General features: G+C 39.4%; 1 protein-coding gene across 2 annotated transcripts in view; it reads right to left on the bottom strand.

Annotated features, from left to right (window-relative positions):
- Nucleotides 1-21044, bottom strand: part of LGR5 (leucine rich repeat containing G protein-coupled receptor 5) — an 89950-nt gene extending 68906 nt beyond the window's left edge. The window contains exon 1 of one of the 2 annotated variants that reach the window (XM_057429446.1): nt 20734-21044. In XM_057429446.1, the coding sequence (XP_057285429.1) occupies nt 20734-20945 (212 nt within the window). In that variant the 5' untranslated portion in view covers nt 20946-21044. The remainder of the gene's footprint in view (nt 1-20733) is intronic. The other variant, XM_057429445.1, reaches the window with a different exon arrangement.
- Nucleotides 21045-23429: the final 2385 nt, after the last annotated feature.

A 23429-nucleotide genomic window follows, 5' to 3' on the forward strand; every position in this document is an offset into this window, starting at 1 on the left:
AATTTAGGAAACAGATTTCCATGAAACTCAAAAAGACGGACAAAAGCAATTCCCCACCCTTCCTCAGGTTTGTGAACAGCAGCTGTAGGAATCTGCACTCTAGCGCACACCCTACAGAAAATGGGATGCAATTTAAAGGTCTCTTGGGAGTGCCAGGGGAGCAACTTCTGCCCACCCATACCCATGACGGATATGTACTGGCAGGAAGGTAGGGAAGAATTTTCTGGGCTGGTGTAATTATGCATTTGCTGGCTCCTTCCTCCTGCTCTTTTTGTACAGCAATATTCAATTATGCAATACTTTACAAAGAACAACATAAGGAATTAACTACTATTAGAAGTTGAGGAGACCACAGGGTGGGAGATAAACCAATTTTGCTGTGGCACTAAGCAATGCAATAAGGAAATGTAAGAAAATATAGGTCTGAATCTCATATCCATAAGGTGGTGCTGCCTCCTTAAGCAAAACAAATAAATATTCCCAGGCTAACCACAACTCTCAGTGGTATTTCAATGAATGCTTCTACTTTTCTTTACGACTATTCCATCAATTTTTATTTTTGTGACCGTGTTCTCACATTCAAACTAACATACCCTTTGCATCTGACATCACAGGTTTTGGAATACGAAGACTGCAGATGTTCACAATGCCAACAGATTTTAGGACACAGAAAGACAGAAAAATCTATTATCTACTTTAGTTTAAGACTGCTATCATATGGGAACATAGGGTTTTCCCCCCCAAAAAATACTATTCAGTGCATCTTGCTGGCAGGGGAAATTAATTTTCCAAACTCAGTCTTTAAAGGATATTATTTTTTTAATAGAAGCGCCTTTGAGATAGAACATATGCCCCTGTTTCTCTATCCACACCATAAAATGTTTTTCCCATTCATCACAAATAGCACGTTTTTTTGTTTTACTGTGAAAGCTTTTATAGAGCCTGCCTTCCTGAAACAGTGGATCCACAACCTCATATGGCTGTGGACTGCAATACCGCCATAACACAAATGATAAATAGGGTCCTTATGCTTATCTAATTCTTCAGCTATAACTTCCAAAATACAAAGAGGTAGGTAGACAAAACTATTAAGCATGTTGGCTGTAACTGCCTGCTGAACTACTGAATTAATACAGAAGATGGGGAAACCTGGGGGAAGATGAAATCCTTAACCTTCATTTAGTACAGTCTAAGGTTACACGATTCTCCTCTGCATTATTGCATAGCACAGAAGTATGTAGAAATGTGAAGCCTTAATGCCTACGGAAGGCCTGTCTGCCCTCTAGAAGAATGGATGTTTTAGGTCCCTAATGCCCCCTGAAATAGCTTCTATACCCTTGTAAATCAAGTTTGTGAAAGTGAGATAACTAACAGCTGAACAATGCAGTCTAGAATTTTTTTCATGGACTATTTAGAGATTTGTTTGCTTATGATAATATGCAAATTACTGACAGGGCACCAGACTCCTGACTGGCAGCAAACACGAAAAATTACAAGAACACATATTCTTTGGAAGCTTCTTACTTTAATACTGGTTAACATGGCTAATATATATTTCCAAAACAATCTTCATATTAAAGACAGGAATTAAAAATGGGGGATTCCGCAGCCCATGGACTTCAGTGAGATTATCTGAATGAGTACTGTTTGTCTGGGTAAAGAGAGCAGTTCTGTACTCTGGCATTTCATTATGCCTGCATATTAAGGGGTTTACAGTGAATCTTAGTGTCTTTCTGGGCATCTTGATTTATACTTCAAAAGAAAAGACAAGGAGTAACAGCTCCCAGAAAACCTGGCTGAGGTATATTACATGAGAGCACATGTGTCAAGCTAACAGTCACCTTTTCAGCCCACAGAATCTCACAGCTGTTACCCAACAGAATCAGGAGACAGGGATATGCAGTTGATTTGGCTTTGGCTATGGCAGTTTTGATTTCACTATGTGGCCTTAGAAACCCTCACCCTAAAGCCTTATGGTAGCAGCAGATCCAGACTTAATCAACCACTGAATTATTCTAACGCAATTGTGGAGAAAGACACCAAATGCCCTGAGAAATCAAACAGCATCCTCAGAGAACAGCAGACATACTGTTTACATGGGATATGCTTTTTCCATAAAAGAGAACAGAATCTAAATATACTGAAACTCATGGGAAATTAATCTTCAGAAATGTTTAGCTGCGTACCATTATAGATCATGGTGTACAATGACATCTCAGCCCATAAAACCACCTTAATCAGGGCCTCTCTCTTACGGCACCATCCTATTTTCAACTCACAATGCTTTCAGATGAGCCAAAAAGGGGTACTTTGCTCCCACCACTACAATTTCTGCTCTTTTCTTTACCCTTTTCAAAAAACATGAAAGCATTGGATTGCTAATTACTTTTATCCAGCCTATAGGAAAATTAGTTTATCTTCCTGATCAAAGCAAATTAGGCAGATCATGGCTGATTAGAATGCAACAGTAAAATCTCCATACTTTCTATTCCACCCCCTTTTCTCTCAGAAATGGGGCCTGTGTCAAATATGTAGGTATTTCCCACGGCCAGTCTGGACTCTGCTTCCAACAGGCTCTGGGGCTGGGACAATGGTTCTTACACAGACACTGAAGTTCTTTAGTTCAGTCATTGTGCAAGGAAAGAACTGGTAACCCCTTAGCTAGCATTTGATGAAACATCTAGATTTACACATTTCCCTAATTGCATTTTTTGAATGTGAGTGAGATTTATCTGACCAGAGTTAAATGACCCCTTTATTCTACTACCCAAAATACAAACCTATGCTCACCAGGCAGAGTTGCATTTGGTTATGATCCCAGCATTAAAATTTTGTTTTCACTATAGTGGGACAAAGCAATGCCTACCTTTACTTCTGAAAACACAGTCTAAAGAAGACTTGGCTAGTTGCTTCCAAGGTGGCTGCTGCACTACATTGCAAAACTGCATACCATTACTCCTTCTAAGTAGCTGCTTCAAGCAGCATTTTCTATCACTCAAGTATTTTACTGTTCACTTTTTACCCTTAATACCTCATTTCCCTTCAATTTGCATTCTATGGCTTTAATAGATGAAAGCCAAGCTATGCTGCTACTTTATTTATAACCAATTACTATAAATTAACAGTAAATCTCACATTTAGCTCCATTTAAACATCACTATGCAGCTGCCCATTTGAAAATAAAATGGTTGCCTTCTTTCACTTGAGTGGGCACAATACAAAACATCCATTGAGCTTTTCCTTTATTGCAGCTGCCAATGCCCAGCCGACTTTAACAAACCAACCAAGCGGAATAACAATGCAGCTGCAACATTTTATGGTATTTCTGTTAGTTCTCTTTTGAGACTGAAGGTGTTAATTAGGAATCAAAGAATACAACCCTGCCAGCTTTCTTTCACAAACTATACACTGGCCACTGCAGTTTTCAGAAGAAAAATAAATCTAATAAAGGGACAAAAATGTTGTTTGTCACACCAGTAACGTGTATTTAAGACCCTTTGATCACGAGCTTTTTACGTAGTCTTGTCAGACAGGCTGAAAATATTTTTTCCTCTCTTTTCTCCTTTCTTTTGGCTTTTCTAAATACTGATTCTAGGGTTGTCTGGAAAGGTGAAAAACCCGATCGTAACTGGAATGCTTTACAGGTTAAAAAGGCTTTGCTGAGCAAGCCAACTTTAAATCAAATCAAATCAAGTCAAGTCAAATCAAATCAAATCATAATTGTTCACTTTTCTAATTCAAGTGTAAGTTGTTTTGAAATACAAAGACCTGTTCCTGTTATAGAGTGTAAGAATCCTGTGTAGCATTTATTATTTTAAGAATTTAAAGATATGCAAGTGTTTTAATATTAATACACTGCTTTGTGGAATCTCATTTTAAACCACAAAAACGACAGTTTACAGACGTTGTAAAAAAATCCATGACATACATATTTTCATATGTATACCATCCAATATATATTCAACATTTTATTTATAAATTAACCGTAATTGTATTAGAGTATCATATATTCAAAGGTAGCAGCGTGAAGTCATTACCTTTAATCTTTAGTCAAAGTTAAAACCTGAAAATAGGTTTATGAAGTTAGCACAACTGAGAATTAGTCAAGCTTGCTGGCTTACCCAGCAAGAGCTTTCACTGTTAAATGCACAAATCATGCCAAAATCCATTAATCCTGCCAAGGAATGGCAGAAAGAAGCTCTGGTTGTTGATTTAATGATAATGAATTGAACAGGCTCTTAAGGCTACCTGCAGAGTTTTCTAAACTGTAAAACAAATAAAGTCAATTTTAAGAAATGCTTTTTACAGAAGTATATATAACCAGTTTTCTTTGCTTTAAACACTAGGTAGGAGAAGCAAGGTTTTAAACTACAATTCCACTTATTTTGTTATAAGTTTAATATAATTCCTTAGAATGTTATTTGCTGTTCGGTAACCAAGAAATGCAAAACTGGTTTGAAAATGTGATAATACAAACCTTAGTAACAACTAAGTTTGATCAATGCTGTCATGTTCTGTATCTCATGTGAAGTGCAATGGCAGCTGGAAGGCAGAAGAGAATATTCCCATTCTGCATACGGATTAAAGGAAAGCAAGCAAATATATTTGAAATTGGCTGCTGTAATCATTTCTTACAATGCGTTTTTTTCTGTTATTGCACCATAATAGTGACATGGTGTCTAAAGGAATTCAATTATTCTTGTAGAAAGATGTCAAGTATATAAACACAAGACACACTGCTCTCCATAGGGTTAATAACAATTATTAGAGGCTTGTTGCTAATAATTTGGTGAAGTTCTGCTCTGACTGATATCTTTCATAGCTATTTCACAGTAAGCTGGAATTTTCAGTTGTAAGCTCACCCTCTTAAACATGGTCTTGTGTGGTGTACAGGCTGAGGATATATGTGTCTTGGGTGAAGTCTGCCATTAAGCAGACAAAACATTTTAGCCGTGGGTACTTCAATATGGAGTAGAAAGGATTTTATTTTTCTTCCTCTAGTTTTGGAAAAGTTTTTTACCCAGTCATTATTTTGAAATTATTTGGTGTATAAACTTCGTATTTATTTGACTCACAAATTCAAGAACTGCTCTATGTGGCTGCTTTTATTGAGCAATGCCTGGGTGAAATATTTACTCTGGGTTGACTAATAATGCAAATGAACTCAAGTTCTCTGAGAATGTTTTCCTGTTCAGTTTTGCTGAATTCTAGACTCATCTGGAATAGTCTGAATAATTTATATTCTTCCTATTTTAAGCATCTCAAATGGAACTTTTACAAAGTGCTATGTTTATCAACAATACACAATCAAAGAAGGCAAAAGACTTTTGCTAATGAACACACGACTACTACTAAATCAAAGACAAGAAAATCTCATCCCTATGGTTTTTTGTATGTTCATTTTTGCATTGGAAACTGCAGTGGTACAAGGGTACTAGAAAAGTTTTCCAGTTCCCTTCAGTTGCTCACTGACCTCCCAGTCAGCTGTCCCTGCCCCTTCAGCTGTGCTGGTTTGGCTGTTTCTGTGGCTACATTCTAAAACAGATCAGTGAAATGAGATACATATTTTTCAAAGACTAGAAATGTGTTTCTTTTTAAACTGGATTATTTCACAGGTCTGCTTAGGAGCACAGCCCAGCAAACAGCTGAATCAGCACAGCCAGAAGATGAAGCGTAGAGCAGCAGAGTGGGAACAACTAACTTCAACGGGGGAAGCTAACATGGGCAGCATCTAAAACTGTCTCTGCTGCAGACTCATTTTGTCTGAGTTTTCTATTCCAACTCAAATCTTCCAGAAAATTCTGAGCGCTATCTTCCTCCAATTCTGTAAATTCAGGACCTTAACTAGGAAAGACAAGCAGCTCCTACTCAAGGAATTCAGCTGCAGAAAGCAGGTTCTTTTTGCAGTGCCCTGCCCGGCTAAGTGAAACCGGCAACTGAGCTTCAGCAGCGAGTGTCAGGAGTCAGTGCACACACACGCTGGCACCTTGGAAGTTCATTTTTGGTAGTCTACTTTTCCTGAACTGTTTTTCCGCATAGATCCAGCAATTCCTAAACCTGTTACCTTTCACAGCTTGGAGAAAAAGTCCATTTTGGTTTCTTAACGCTTTTGTATGAGAAGATTCTGTGCTGATAGGACCAGAAGAGAAAGTATATAGACAAAACATACCAGCAAATAAAGCATGTAAATCAAACTTTTCCTGACATCTTTCTCATCTTTTTCACTAGAACACTAATGTTACAAGATTTCATTACTTATCCTCAAGTATAATCTTTGGACCGAATCTAAAATGTCCACGATATTCTCATTCTGTTGCCTTCCAGGCCCAGTCATGATAGTGAAAAACAAAACTTGCGCTCAAAGTTGGCTTCTGCAATGGAACTGATTTTTGATTACTCTGGATTTTTCTATTTTGGTAAGCAAATAATTGCAACCCCCCCCACAAATTTTCTATTCACTGAACATTCACCATTTATTTTAAGAACTCTAAAGGAATTTTAAAAAACAACATAAGAGCATACAAAAAAAAAAAAGGCTCTTTTGTTTAGAGAGAAGATGAATACAATCTCCTCTTCAAAATGAGAAACAAACCTCTTCATGATAGACTCCTGTAATAATAAAGCTATCAATATTTAATACTTTAAAAAACCCTCTATCTGTATCTAAAAACCCTGTTGTCTTGAGGTAGCTGAAATTAGTATTTTGACAGCATTTAGAAAGGGTCAGTTCGCTCTCAGGAATAAGAATGTTCCCAACTATATGAAAATACAATAGGGCAGGGATTTGTTTCCACTTACAAGGTAACAGTTAAATATCTTCCAAAGCAACTAGGCGTGGCTGCTGTTCGAATGAGATACGGATTTAATTACCTTGGTCTCATCCATTCTGCACTCTTTTATTTTGTCCTTCAGAATACAGATTGCCTAGTAATTCAATTCTGATTACCCCTGGTTTAATTGCTTTATAATTTGTAGACTCTTCCATAGTTTTATGAGAGCTTACACAGTTCACTGTGATAACAAGACCACTCGATTTTCAGATTTACTTGTCAATAGCTACTTTCACAAAGAGGATGGACCTAGGAACATGACAGAAATATAGTCAGTGATCTGAGGATCAAATTTAGGCAGCTGTCTTATTCTCCGCTGTCCATACATTTGCAGTCATACCTTTGCTTGTTATCAGTGTAGTTGTATATGTTTGTAGATTTCCACAGTGACTGCCAGGCACGTTTAGATGATAGAGCATATAAAAATGAATGTAAAAATAAATATTAAAATGTTTACCAGAACCTCTTTCCAGCCTGTACACACAACATCTGTATGTAGTCTACCAACTGCAGTTTAGAAGCAAATAATCTTCTTCATCTTATTAATGTCTTAAAAAGTGAGAGATGCAATTCAGACTCAACAGTTAGAAAAACCTTAAGAAAAGCCTCTTTCTAGTTCTGGAATAATGAGCTGAGAAGCTTGAAAGGTTTGTTGTCTGCTTTAAGACATCTCTTTTCTACTTTAATAGCTTAAAGATGGTAAGGATAAAGATCTTAAAAGCTGTATAGGCACTTAAGAGATGCAAATAGCAAACACAGACTTACTAAGAAGGGACCAGGCACTGAGTAGATAATATGGAGGTAATAGTCCCCCCCAGCTGATTGCCTGATGTCACACCAGTTACACCATGATCTGTCTTCCCTTCCACACATAATAACAGCTAGATCTGCAACCGTATCCAAAAGTGTGTAACCGCCATTTCCATGAATAAAGGATAACTTGGTAACCAAGGAAAAATTGAATGCATAACAGAACTTCAAAAGTATTTCCACTTTGACAGAATGAAGGATTCAGATACTGGAATAAAAAATACATTAATTTATCTTTATTTTTTTTCTTATATTTTACACTTAAAGCTTAAGACTTAATGAGGGCATGGAGGATCTGCACTGTACAGAAGCACTGCAGCTGAAATCATTAGCCTGAAGATGCATACATTTGCTAGTCTGCATTTATTTATGTCTCCAGAAAACATAATGCATATAATAAAGCCAGTCATTTTACCGGAGAACTTTACCGAGAACTAGCAAAGCTTGTAGTTATACTGAGGTCTTCTACATGTGGCAGTTTAAGAACTGTCATAGATACAAGTTTTTAAGATCCAAGAAGAGCCAACGATTCTGCTACTGAACTAAATGATAGTTAAGACAGATGTTCATTATTTTTAACAGAACTGGGGAACAGAGCTTCACTGACACAGCTGTGCACCAATTCGAATGGGGCTCACTTGTCTCTAAGTAGCCCCCTCAGGATGAGATAATGGTGTATAGCAAACCTCCTCAGAAGACAGAGAAAGACATTTTACATTCGCTCCTTGACAGCTCTGACTAGTGGAATGGTTCCCAGGATATCTGTGAGCTGACTGCTTTTCTAAGAAGCAGCCTTAGGCCTTTTCTACTTTCTTCGTGAGCTGTGCTGCTGTCCTAAGTAACCTCAGAAGGAAAATATTTTAAAATGGCAAAATGTACCTCTACCCACCCCGGCCAGACCTGGACTTTAGAAGCCGCATAAATTCTACTCCAGTATCCCTTAGTGAGTTCTTCTTAATTAGTATCTTTTCAAGTCAAATGCATCATGTGCTTTGTAAATTACTGAAAAAGTAGCACGAGGTACAGAACTGGCGTTAAAAACAACCTTTTATTCATTTTAATATCACTCAACCTTACACATTACTTAAATGGTGACACTTCAAACGTGTTTCTCTAGAGCAATATGTGTTATTTATTTAGAACAAACTGCAGCTCTATTTCATGTCATGATTGAAGACTTTATTCCATGGTCTAATGTGTATTTTAGTTTGCCTACTTTGAATTTTTATCCATCAATATTGTGTCTTAACATGTTAATACTCAATATATGATTTCAATGTAATCTGTTCTGCAAGTGTTTTACAATTTTAAAATTAGTTTATGATCTCATGCCAGCAGTAAACCTAACCATCATCTTGCCTACCAGAACATTTAATTATGCAGTTTTACCAAATTTGTCAGTCAGAGAAACCCTTTCAACAAGATTATTACCAATATGACAGAAATTAAAGAAATAATACTTAAAGGAAATAAAACTCTTGATTTTACTTGAGCTGCATTATCTATCCTGGTGGATGATTATGTAAAAGGAAAGATGGTTATCTGAATGCTGTTGCAGTTTCTTTCTCCACATTTAAAACCCTGTTCATTGAGATCAATCTCTGTGAGCAGTTATTGCTTTACACTTGCCCTGACACATGGCAAAATATTTAAAAACTGTCCTGTTTAACTAGAAGTGAAAAACATACATATACGACATCATTAAAATAGTCAAGAATTACATGCTCTGAAGCAGCGCTGTAGAATCAGAATTACTATACAACTTCAAAGCCTCTTTCTCATACTGTAACTACTGAGAAATTCCACATCATATTTCATCTTCGTCAATAATGGTGCCATAGTGCATAAAGAAAAAGTTTGAGTTCCCTTTGTTCTGTGTCATTCTTCCCACCTGGTGCAGCCCAGAGCTGTTTCTTTCAGGTCTTGAACCATGCCTTCCCAAAGTGCACCCAAGGTCACTGCAGTAGCAACAGGCCTGCTCTAATTGCACCCAAGTGGACTGACTCAGGCGTTTACCTGTCACACTGTTTGAAGACCTCAGTTTGCCTAATAAGCCAGGAGCTGCTCCGCAAATGAAGCAGTGTACAATGCACCAGTTGCTTTGTCAGCTCTTTAGACCCATCTTCTAAAGAGTCACACTGGCTACTAGTGATCCAAGGAATTTCATTGTGAATGGACTAGGCTAGCACAAGTCAGTTTAATGTCTAAACCTAATAATGAATGTTGGATTATCAAATGTTTTAGTTGCTGGAATTGTTTCTGATAAACACCATTTTAAAGACAGAGACCAAACAGAAGGCTTATTTAATATCTGACTTTGTTTCACTCTGTTACAGCTATACATATATTTAATTTGCCTTTAATGCTAGCAGTGGTATTATTGACTGAAAGAATATAGACATAAAGCCTTGCTGCTAAGGTGTATTTTGTTTTCCTTTATGTCTTTCTGTTATTATTCTCCTGTGGCTAGGACATCCATCTGTTTACCAAATTCATATTGCTACATGATGATGCACAAAGTGCTTATTTTCATTTGGTCTAATCTTGATCAGTACACATTTATTGAACAACCACCTTAATGCTGTCTTATAAAAGTTGTGAACACTTTAATGGAAACTTTCCAATCTGAGATAATCAAAACCACTAATGAATGTCATTCAAAATTAATTATTATCATTGTGTACTTAAGTAATTATTCATTCACCAAATGTAAAAAACAAATCTGTTTGTGTGCTCATTCAATATATGGTGATATTTGGAGAAACAGTAATTTGCTTTAGATTAGACTCACCATGACCCAACAGAAACTTCTACAATAAAACCGTGACATAGCAGGAGCTCAATCTGTATCGTTAAAAGGAGTTTCAGTTCTAGTTTCATTGGGAAACAAAACTGGTTCATAATTAGTCTTCACAGGCCTTTATCAGTAGAGATTAAACTAGCAGTATGTTGACAGCACGCAGCATTTCCCTATATACTTCATACACAGACATATAACACTAAATAATACCATCCAGTGAATCTGGATATTACAATTTCCTTGTGAAATCTGATGCTCTTGCAGCACTGCTCTATGGTCAGACAAAGCTACATGACTACAAGATGCTGTATCCATGATTGATGATAAATGTAGAAAGCAGACCACATCTGGCTTCAGGTTTACAGGATTCTTCCCAGATTGACCAGAGACAGCCATTGAAGTTAGAACAGCTGAGGCACCAATATGTACAGAAATGACATTTTGATAGCTCTATTTGGTGTGACAGTTCTTTCTATCTATGATAAATGGAATGAACATATTCATAGCACTATGCAAGCATTCTGAAAAAAATCTGTTGCTCTTTTCATTGAGTGCTATCAACAACAAGAAGACTGAAAAAGGAAAGAAAATCCTTCCTTCCTCAAACTGCTGGGAAGTCTGTACAGTTGACAATATCTCCCTGACACAACACAACTCTCCTGCCAGAATCTACATCCAGACTCAAGACAATAATGATCACTTGGCTGTATGCCTATAAAAAATAATTTGACTTCTATTTATTTCAGAAAGGCAGACACAATACGCAGAAGTAACAGAAACTTTTCTGTCAAGAACTGGCACATGAAAACTGAAGTGAATGCTTCATTTTAATTATATCAATTAATGCTTTTCCAAAAGCTTCAAATTTTTCTAACTGAATTTATTTTAGCAGCACCAATTCTATACAATTAAGTTAGCTGCATTAGCATACCCAGAGCAAAAACTACCTGAACTCTTTCTTGGCATAAGTCTATTAATTAGAATGAAACACACGTAATGGCAGGCAGAGATGAATCTGTCACTGGGTCTTTTTTTTTCTCCATTCCCTATAATGATTAATTTTAAATATTCCATCCAAATAATCCTTGAAATACTTGTGCTACAATAGTCTTCCACATATATCTGTTTCTACACAATTTTTTTTTTTTTTATTTCAGATGAAAGACTTTTGTCTCATCAGTATTCAGTAAGCATTTGTTTTATTCTAAAAACATGTATTTCTAGATTTCAAGAATGTGTTCAACTATGTTCTGTACTGTCTCTGGCCTTTGGGCAGATAGGGTGTTCCAAGATGCTCGTCCTGCCCTTTCTTTTCACATCTTCTGTCTTGGCCAGAAAGAAGTAAAGTTCTGGCACTCAGGACTTCACACTACTCTACATATGTACAGGCAACAGGTAAGAGGCAACGTGAAGCCTCCATATGCTGAGGAATTTTTAGCCTTCCCAGATGCTATTTTCAGACCATGAGCTTTCACATTGTCCCTTTTCAGTGCTAGGCCTAAATAACACCACATGAGCCCTTTATTCTGCTACCAATTACTCTTCCACAGTGCACCACACTCAATTTTTAAGATCACCCAACAGCAGTACTGCAAACCCTTACTCTTCACCCCACCACAGCCGTATACTGAGGTGTTATCTCTGCTAGAGCCAGTTAGTCACAAATGTTTCTGGTAATAACTATGCCATGGTAACTGTACCCTACAAAGGCTCATTGCAGACACATGGCACAAACGTAAACTGCAATTTGCATTCCTGCCACTTCTCCAGAGGGTTTACAATTGCTTGAGCTGCCTGACGAGAGCCCCATTTCACTACTCTATAGCACTGATTCATATGGATTCCCAAGCTACCTGCCATCTCTCGTCACAATGCATTTTTTGCTCCTTTGTTAATCCTCCTGTAATTGTATGTGCCTGCTGCAGGTTAGAGTCAGTATAGTGAGGCTTTATGCAAGGACAGCAGGACTGGAATTTACTCCCTGAGACCCTTGTCAGGTCACAAGGTTGAACCTGCACTTCTTTCAGCCCTCTTCCAAATCCTTGTCTTTACACAACTTCAGCATGATAGCAGACAATACTTCCATACTGCATGAAGCATATGGATCCTCTATTTCCTTGTCAGTAGGTCAAATATTGCTTTCAGATGTCTGCATAGACTTCACTTCTTCCTGTAAGAAGGAAGAAGTATCACAGCCGCATAGACAGCCATGAGCAAAACTGAAAGACAGATATACAGCATTATGAAGAGAGAAAATCCTCCAGGATTTCACCTTATTTTACCATGCCATAATCATAATTAGAACCTCATTAAGTGTTTTTAATCTACAGATCTTCTTCATTTATCAGCCACTACCAAATTAGTCAAACTCAGATGTAGGTAGTTGCTCCAGCCATCACATATATAGAGTAAGACTACAAAAATGTTGCATGATTTGCTTTAATTTGTAAACTACTTCATTACTATCCAGGAGCAGAACTCAATACCTGAATGCCAGCTCTAGCTATCTGATCATACTTCCTGCTCCCAGAAGCAGTTCCTGCCCTTTCCTCATGCTTCCAAAATAGCAATTTCTGTGAACCAGGGTGTTTAAGAAACTTTGGTTTCTATGCCTTCAAAAGGATGAATCTCATTTCTGGACACTGGACAATTTGATCTGGCCCCAACACAAACATACTGCAACCTCATCATTTGCAAGACCACAGGAGAAAGATTTAATTTCTGAGGCAGCCTCCATGCCAAACTGATCAAGGATCGAGCCCAAAGGCAAGTTACTCATCAAGGTGGTTCAGAACAGGTAACTTTCAGTGATGGGTGAGAAAGAGTTTTGCCTTGTCTTACTTGCTTCCGTTGCCAGCTATGACCTATTTCTCCCCTAAGGGTACACAGAGACTCATTTACAAAACTCACTGAATGCCAAATCAGTGCAGTTACACTTCTCTTAATGCTGACATCATCTCACATCTGTTCTCTCATTCACTTAGATTAGCATTTATATTATCACAGGATCCAGAAGACATGGTATAACTGGCATTGTAAGCTGCCTACCGCTGCAGAAACTGGGAGTTTTGTTTCTGTGTAATACTAGAACTGTAACTATTCCACCCTCAAACAGAGAAGACTAACTAACTAACTAAGAGGAACTAACGGGGGGGGAAAAAAAAAAAAAGAAAAAAAGGAAGAAGTAGTAGTCCTGAACCCCAGCTTTACTTTTCTACCTCCTAACCCCCTTCATAAATACAGCATCAAATTATTGTACACTTTTCATGGGAAAAGTTGCATGAAACAAGCACAAACAAAAAAAATCATAACACTTAGAAGGTTAAGTTTAGACACAATCATTATACAAATTAAGTCACAACCCAGCATTACTTAGGCACTTAATGCTTAAGTTGGGTAACATCAATAAGCATGGGTACTTTCAGTAAGAAAGCAAGCATTTATTCAAATGTCTGTAAAAGGATGGACAGATTTTTTTGTGGTGGGAGCTGTACTTGTTCGTACTGCATTAGCCTGATGCTTGTTTTTCATTTGCTCAAACTCTACAAACACACGTATCACACACAAAATACTGTATCCCCTCTACAAAAAGACAATACTTCTATGCTGTAATGCAAAAAGTTGTTGCAATTTTTTATCAAAAACATGTCCTTAAAATCACTTCATTGCAATTACATAACACTGTTGAACAACAGCACGCTCCTGATTAAAGTAAATATTCATTTTATGTACGATTTTGGACAATTTTGAAAGAACGGCTTTTAAGCAATTTGATATGCATAATGCTTTAGGCTGCGTAATTAGACAGTGCAGCAGAGCATCTTAGTGGAACTATTCCACACAATGAGTTGATATTTGCGGAAGGGGGTAATCGTTTTAGAGCTGTTCAAGGCTTTGATCCAACAAACATTTGTGCATGTGATTACAGTGGAACCATTCCTGACACTAAAGTTAAGTATCTGGATAAGTATTTGCAGGTCTGGAGCCAAATCATACAATTGGGCCCAAACTAAGAGCCCATTTGTTACCAATAAAATCTTATTTTGGAGTGGTTGATTACTGTAATTGTCACTGTTGGATAATGTTGCACTTCAGAATAGTTATTTCTTGCAGCAGTGTCTAGCCATGAAAATATAGCTTGTCCTTTCTCAGACGGAGCTAAGTGCTATGTCCACCACACCAAAAGCCCAAAGCTCATAGCTAAAAGCAAAATATGAAAACTGTAAGGTGATACAGAATGTATCTGTACTCAGACTGTGTCTAAGCAAAGGCCTTATTAAGCTGGGGACACACTCTATCAATTCCTGGGGATCTCCGCTGCTATTCCATTTCATTTCCACTTGGAGTTCCAGGTATTGCTGGTGCCTAACATAATACTAAGTGACTTGTGCTCTCTCAGCTTGAGTGATCGCATCTCTCCAAGCAGTAGCTTACGGGGTCTTTTTCATCTAAATGGCAAAGACATTTCAGGACAGTCTTTCTATTTGGGTGCTGCTGCTTTAATATTCATTCCAAGGTCTCCAATTGAAAAATTCCATGGTGTTGTCTATAGGTTTTTAGAAAAAAAAACATGCTTCTTGGGACTAAAATCAGGGGTACCTCGAGTTACTGTCATGTATAGTTGAAGCTTTTCACTGTCTTAGCTTTATGCATTTTTTATTTAAACCTTGATTCCAAGAGACAAGTAACAACAACATTGTTTCAGGCCCTACATCTCCCCAACAACATTTCTTTCTTTTATAATTCTCCAGGCATTAAATTTCTCACATCTGAACAGTAAAACTGTACAGAAGTTTCCCAGGTCTTCTCAGTAAACAGTACAGAGCATGTAGCATAAGGATTTGCCACATGACTCGCTAAATCTCTGAGGAGTAAGCATGCTTTGATCACATCTCATTCTTTTTAAAGGGTATTTTCTTCTAACTGAAGTCTGACGCAGGTTTGGTATGTTGAAAACACCACATCATGTTCTGCCCTTAGTCAGTTTACTTGGAGCCAAAGGAGCCACACCTTATTTACCATGATTTTTACTGGGAAAAGAATCAGATCTGCTGGACAGTTCAAGGACGTCAGACAAAATGCCATAAACTGTATTAATTGAGACCATTTAAATAACCAACAGAGAATTAAGAAAGCAATGCATGCAGATGAAATATTACTTTGGCCAACAAAGAATAAAAGAAAGCAATCTGGGCTGCTGCAGAACTGGTAGCAATTTTAAGCATTTGAAAGACAAATGACATTGGAGAAAAGACCGGGTTAACAAGGGAGCACTTGGGGAAAGTCTAATCTCTGCTGGCATGCTGACGGGGAGGTCAGCCCAGTGCACGCGTTCTCAGCTGGAGTCAGGCTCCCTCTGCCCAGCCAATTGTCCTATGCACTTAGGATACCAAACCAAATTGAAGGTGCCTTCACGCTGCCAGCTTCCTTATACTCTACCAGCTTCCCAATTCTCCCTGTCAATTTATGTTGCATTTCTACAGAGCAAATGCTATAACGGAAAGACCTAGTGTGCAAGTGCCGTTTTTCCCCCATTCTGAGCAGCACAAGGCTCTTTAGGAAGCAGTGTAAAGAGTTATTTTTAGCACTGTATTCAAGTGGGAAGAGTGATATTCTCTCTTAACTACTTTTTAAATCCAAATTTTTCACAAAGTCACTCTTAATTGACACGTCATGTTTCGGAATTTAAAGCAAATCCCTTGAAAACTGGCAAACATGAACTTTACGTAGCTTGTTATTTCTTCAGTTTTTAGGTACCTCTAATTTATCTGTGCGTAGATTTTACCTTCATATACCCACTATTGCCATGAGTAGAGAGGGAATGCTCTGTTTTATTTTCAAACGGGATATTTAACACTGAATTCTAAATCCAGAACCTGGATTCACCTTCATCCTCAACTGGGACAAGACTCAGATTTTAACTGAAACCACATGGCAATTATTTACTTCACCCAGAAAGGCACAAAAATGGTTTATAAAGTTTATAGCTATGTAAAGAAGTACTTTCTAAGAAAGACAGACATTTTACTAATTACCAAACACCTAAATCTTGTCAAGGGATATGGAAGTTGTAAGACTTTATAAAGCTTGCTTCTCTCTAGGAAGTCACCTTGCTGCTTGATCCCACTGAAAAACTACAGTCATTCCCAAAGTATCTTAGATGAAGATTCAGACAAGATTTGCATTTGCAACAAGATCAGAATGACTAAAATACTGCAAATTTACCCCAAAGCATTGGTCCTAATGCTTTTTGGGTATTCCTAACATAGAAACAACTATCTTATTTCAGAAGTGTTAATTTCTGGGAATGTACTTCTTCACCACCAAAAAGTAAATAATTTTTTTCTTCCAAATTGTATATTGCTTTTTCTGTTTAGTAGTCTTAAACACTTTCAGACACCCAATAGAGCTTTGACTGTGCTATACAGGAATATTTATCATCAGACACAATATTGTGGCAACAAAGGAAGCATAAGGCCAAAATTTATTTGAAGACTAATATGCTAGGAACATGATAATATGCACTGATTTCTTCTTCATAGGTTTTGCTGTAATACTATCATAATTCTGAAATACAATTTTTCTTAACGAATTATTTCTAATACTAATTAAAATTATATGAATCAGATTTTCCCTAAATGTTTCATCCATATTTACATTGTACTCAAAATTAAACTTTCAAAATGCAAATAGCACATATCCCAAAATAACTCATTAAGTAAACTATAATGTAAAAAACAACATACCATATGCTGCGATATTTATACATGCCTATGTCAATCTAAGATGGTAACACTGTGAAAACATTCTGCTTAATATTCCCCTTAAAATACTCCACTGAGTTTATTACTGAGAGTTTCTGAACACAAAGAATAGAGCATCTTTCCTGCAATTTATAATAAATTCACTTTTCTGTGCTATCCAGGCACATAACATCTCAGAATCTTTAAGAGCTACCTTATGTAGTGCCATCACATGAGATACAAAACCAGATTATTTTTGTACTCATCATACTAGATATTCTTGAGCAGGAGTTGCCAGATTTTACACTGTTCTTTAATGAGTAATTATTTAGGAGAAGTAGGGTGAGCCTGTGGTTATTGGATAAGGCATTCTGTCTTTAATTACTGGCTTTGTCATAAACTTTAACTCTGAGCAAGCCCTTCTGCCTCAGTTTTCCACATCACAGTAAATGGTAACAGTATTTCAGTCACTCACAGGCTTGCTCCGAGAATTAATGAGGGTCCCATGTGCAAAAGACCTGTAGATCTTGACTTCTTCTTCTCACTGTGCACTGATAGGAAAGTGACATGTTCTTAATCTGAAACAGAGACTCAGTGCTGCCCTTCATCAGCACATGGAATTCTCATTTATGTCAACATGAATTGCATTAAATACATTGAGTACATTATTTAGCCTAAAAATAAAGAAAAAAAAAAGGAATTGAAAGAAACTCCTGGATTCTCCTTGTCTGCTTTTAAAAAGTCTAACAGTTCATGGCAGCAGACATACAATCATAAATTAAAAGATTTTTGATGAGAGGCATGACTTGCTCCCTGGGAATATAAATGAGAATGGAGAAATGTGTATCAGGTCCATCTGTAGACTACATTTAGCTCTGTTGCAAGAGCACCATCGTAAAAACCATACAAAATTCAGTCACCATAATATATCATGCTCTGCACACATTTGTCCCAACATAAACCTTGATGGCCTCAGCATTTCGATTTTTCACACAATCTCTGCTGCATGCCAAGAAAACATTTACTTTTTTTTTCTATGTGAGTACCCAGATTAGATAAAAATGACAGAAATTTAGAATAAAAATCTTTAAATGCCCAAATGTAACACAAGGTAATACTACAGACCACTTTTGCACATATATCTACTGTGTAAGAGTGGAATCAACTAAAGAAGATAAGGTTTTTCACTAGAAAGAGAGTTAATGTGAGTACACAATTTTAATCTCCTCCTTTGATCTGAAGTAAAAACTGTCCTAGTGCAAAAAGATATTTCTGTTTTTCTGGAAAAACAAACAAACAAACAAACAACAAAACAAAACCAACCCAAACGCAAAACCAACAAAAAAGAAAAAAAAAACCCAAAAGAAAAAAAAACAAAACCAAGGAGTTTCTGGTGGGCCACTACCAGTCTCAGGGAGGCAAACATCTCTATAAAAAGCAGGCATGTTTTAAGATTTGCCATTGCTTGGCCATCTACAGATAATGAAACTTGACAGTTCTTTAGGAAGGCAGGCAGGAGCTAGAATTTTGCATAATTACTCAATAACTAATCAATCCAAGGATAACAGCCTAGTAAATCTGGGAAAGGGTAAGTGTAACTGCCTATGTGTATGAACTAGTCATTTATGCTGTTAATACTGCCTGTATGCAGCTTTGGTCATTTAAAAGTCTGCCTGTCCCAGTGGTGTTTTTTTACTTCTGGGCATATGCTACTGAACAGCATGAATTCTTGACAACAGAAAGACATCCCTCTCCTGAAGGACAAGAGGATGTAAAAAACAAAAGTGAGGACCAGATCACAATCCTACTGAGAAGTAGCTTCCTGGAGGTATGTATCTTTTCAACAGCAGAAGACCACAGCAGTCGTATTTTGACATTATCGTGCATATTTATGTTCTCTTTTTCTTCATAAAACAGTCAAACAGTGGGTTCTCTAATGTTTTTCTTTCGAGTTTTAGCATTTTTCTAAGCAACCAAGAATTTAGGGCATCTAATTCTTGACACAGGATATGTACAACTTAAGTGCGCCTTTATACCTTCATTATCTTTCTGCATATGACTTTCTAAAGCACCAGAACACATTGTGTCTTGTGTATACCCCAAATCCTGACCTGCTGCTTTTGAAACCTCTGGCGGACTTCATATGTGTCTTAGAAATTTTATCTTCACTACATTTTGATCTACTGTAACTAGTCATTCAGTAATGCTGACTCCTGCCTTTTAACATTACTAATAGTTTTGATTTTGAAATGTTTATAGTTAAATAAGCCAAAACTGTTCTACCTAGGTAAATTTCAGGAGAGTATTTACATGCATAATATTTAGAAAAGTATTTTAGCTGCACATCCTCTTTCTAAACCAGTGCTATTTTCACTAAACTAAGCTTTCTAACCCATATTTTTTTTGGTTGCACTTAATTTCTACCTTCTTGTCATGTTTGTACTTGTCTTAGAAGGGGTGTTTCTAGTTTAGTTTCATCTACTTTCTCAGATGCAGCATATGTTTTAGGTCCTTTGGAGTATGGCATTAACAGAGAAGTGAGTTCAGAATTACCAGTTTAGTACGCCTGACACACAGTACTGTGAAAGCATCTTTACAGTAACCATAGTAGCAAGCATGGCAACAGCACGTCAAAATACACGGGTGGACAAACACATTCAGAAACAGACGTGTGTGCTGGGCACAGAGGATTAGCATTAACTCAACAAGCTATAGGACATGCAACCACAATGAAGTGCATGAAACTAGTAAGGAGAGCACCAGAGTAACACTTTTAGCGCACCAGCACTTTTGACACACAAAACCAAGAGAGGCTAAACGAGGACCCTTCTGCCAAAAAGAAGAAAACAAACGAAAAGTTTCCCCGGACTGTGGGGCAGTGTTTTTATTAATCCAAAGCTCCTCCATTCTCACTGTCCCTGTCCCTACATGCTATAATTCGGCACGCCCGAGATGCAGAGGAGTTTCTCCCCAACCACCGCAGCCGGACCAGCGGGGATGTCCCCCCGCACAGTGCGGCGGGTAATTGGAAACTGAGGGAGAGCTCCGGCGAGGTCGGTGGCTGCGGCCCGGCTACGGACACAGGCACCTGCCCGCACTGGCCTCCGAGCGCTGCCCGCCTCCCGGGAGCCCGCTTTATTTATTGCCTTTCCTCAACCCGAGGGGAGATCTGTTAAAGATTAAATCAGCAGCAACCGCAGTTCAAAGCCCTGTCCCGGGAAGCAAAGGTGAAGATAACGTCCCTGCAGATCGAATCGAGTTTCTGCTGTTGCAATCGCTTTTAATTACCCTCCAAACGGCATATCGTACAGCGATCCTCCAGGCACCGGACCCGGCACCGAGATAGCGAGATACCTACAAACCCGCCCGCTGATTAAAAACCGACTGAAACTTATTTGAAGTCGGATGTTTTCGGGCAGCGGCTCGGCAGTCCATCGACCCCGCGCGCCTTCTGTCACCGCCGGGGACCGGTCCGGGCCCTCCCGCGGGGTCGCCCCGCCGCTGCCGGTGCCCCTTCCCCGGCCCGCCGGCGCTGGCTGCCCACACTTACAGGTAGGAGGTGAAGACGCTGAGGTTGGCGGGCACGGCCGTGAGCCCCAGGTCGGAGCAGTCGGCGCGGACGAGCATGCCCTCCTGCTCGCAGCGGCACGGCGCCGGGCAGCCCCGCGGGCGCTGCCCGCTGTCCCGCGCTCCCCGCCGCAGCCCCGGCAGGCAGAAGAGGAGCAGCAGGAGGAGGAGGAGGGCAGCGCGGGACGTCGCCATGGGGCCCGGGGGGTACCTAGAGCTGCGGGTCGGTCGCTCTCATGCCCCGCGATGTGGCGGGGGCGAAACGCGGGCGGCCGCGTAGGCTCGGGGAGCTGCTGCTGCGGCCGCTCCCGCGCCGCTGTCTGTAGTAGCATCTCAGCTTACACGCTGCTTTAAAGCCCTCGAGCCGGCACCGCGCGCCCGCTGACGCCGCCCCAGCCTTGCCCGCCGTAGAGCGGAGAGCCCTGCCCGCGCCGCCGTACGAGCTAGCGGGTGGGGGCGGCCACGGGCCCGGCGGGCGGGAGGCGGGAGGGGGGTGTGTGTGAGGGGGAGAGCCTTCAGCCCGCCCTCACTCGTTCGCTCTCTCTCACCGGCCCGCGGCCGCCGCGCCTCGGGACTCGCCTCAGGAGGGGGATTGCCCCTCAGGGCAGGGGTGAGCGCGGTGGACGTTTCTGGAAGGCGGCGGGACGGCCGGTTGAGCAGTGCGTGCCCCCTCACCCTATCGCATTTGAAATCAAAGCGACAATGGGGCTGAGGCAATGGGGTTAGCGAGCGGTCTCTGAGGCGGTAGCGCAAAGGCTCGGGTGCTGCTCTGGGCTGGAAAGGAGGTCTAACCCAGGGCAGGAAACCCGTTCATTGGTGAGCGGTCCTAGCTCGACGGTTCTATGAGGAGATGGGGATTCATCACTCGCTTCCCTCGCACCGCTCGGTTACCTCGCAGGCTTGCCAAGAGGCTGCAGTTTTCCAAAGGAGACCGGCTGCCAAGGGAAACTGACTTTGCTGCGAGGCTGCCTTTGAGAGGTCTTGATCTGTCCCTCACCCGGCGTCTTGCCAGAGGTTTCCACTCCTCAGGGTGTGCGTAAAGTGGCCTTCATGCTGCTCTTCTGTGACCGAGTATGCCAAAGCCATTGGTGAGGGAAAGGTGAGGGTGGCAGTTTTTCAAACATTTTTTCCCCTCCAAATCAGTTCTCAGTGCAAACAAAGTTGACCACAAGCTCCAGACTTGAGCCTGTTTAATAACCCAGTCCCAGCCCAATTCTTGTTTAGACCGGTGACAGAATTGTTGGTCAGGCTACGCAGTGTGCGTTGGAGAGCGTTAGTTAAAGGTTTCTTCTACGCCATCTTTGAATCTACAATTAAGCCTGCAATGAGAGAGAGCTTAATGAAAAGGCCAGCAGAATGCATGCTTTTATATTCCACCCACTTCATAGCCCCTGTTCCCACCCCTGGACCATCATTTGATCCAATCTGAGCTGCAGAAGGACCTTGTACAGGAGCTCAAGTGCTTTATTTAAAATAATAAAGAAATCTGCTGTCTGAATGTTTTGTAAATCTAGGCCTATGGGGCTTCTGGGAAGCTTTTCCCCAAGCATCACCTTATCCTAAGATAATAAAAACAGTGGGTGAAAGCATAGAGTGTCCAAAATAAACGCCTAAGGAGAAAAATTATGCAGGAAGCAGTTTTTATGTACCATGGTGTCTGTCCAGGAGACCTGTTCCACTAAAACCTTTTGATTGTTTCTTACACATCTTACATCACTGTGAAGTAGCAATACTTTTATCACTAAATTTCATGGGTTTCAAGAAGTTCTGGCCTGTGTTGAATAGATACATACTAATGGTTCAATAAATTGTAAGTACTTTTACTTTCTTCTGGGGTGAAATAGTTTCTATTAGGCATTTGTACTGCTTGTTGTTAGAGTCCTTAACATGTACTGCCAAAAGACATCAGAATAGCTGTAGTTAACAAATAAGTAAATATTTTTCGTAACTGTAGTAAAATTGTATTTATATAACCTGAGTCTATTGCATGCATGTTTTGTTTGTTCTAGGAAGGAAAGTGTATACTGTGTGTTCATTTTATATTGAAGATTTATCAGCTTGCACAAGATATCTGAAGTTAGACATAGATTAATTAGTAGTGAGGTTTTAGCTGTAAAAATATTCCTTTGAATGTTGCGTACTTTGCACGAATACATTTGTTCAGCTGGGGACTTTCTTTGAAATATTTAATGTACTTCTTTCTAGTTTTACCTAAAGATTTTTTGAAAGAATAGTAGCTTGAAGATTAGAAGGATTTGGTAGGAATGGATATGGATAATTCCTACCTTTGTACATTTAAATTAGGCCATACAGTTATTTCCTTTTCATGTTTCTCATAGGTCTCTGGATCTCCATAAAGAGAAAAGGAAAAACATCTGTCAGTTTGGTAATGTCTCTTGGAGGTGCTGTTACTGTTCCAAAAAGCCACTGGGATGGTAAAATTTCCTGTAGGTTCTGACATCTCAGCATTATGTCCTGATCACTTGGACCGACACCTATGGTGCAGCCACCAGCGATCTTTAGCTTTCACCAAGGTAGTAAACAAATCCTTTCAGGATCTCAGCAGAGTGCTCTCTTGAAAATCTTCCTGTCTTCCTGATACTCAAGTGAAAATAACTGTCTTCTGAATCTGATGTATAATGTGACAACCCTCCAATTTATCAGTATAAAAGATATCTT

The sequence above is a fragment of the Pezoporus wallicus genome, unplaced genomic scaffold (genome assembly GCF_028554395.1).
Source record: "Pezoporus wallicus isolate ANWC-B61680 ecotype Strahan unplaced genomic scaffold, APGP_CSIRO_Pwel_v1 contig_5069, whole genome shotgun sequence".
Classification (NCBI taxonomy): domain Eukaryota; kingdom Metazoa; phylum Chordata; class Aves; order Psittaciformes; family Psittacidae; genus Pezoporus; species Pezoporus wallicus.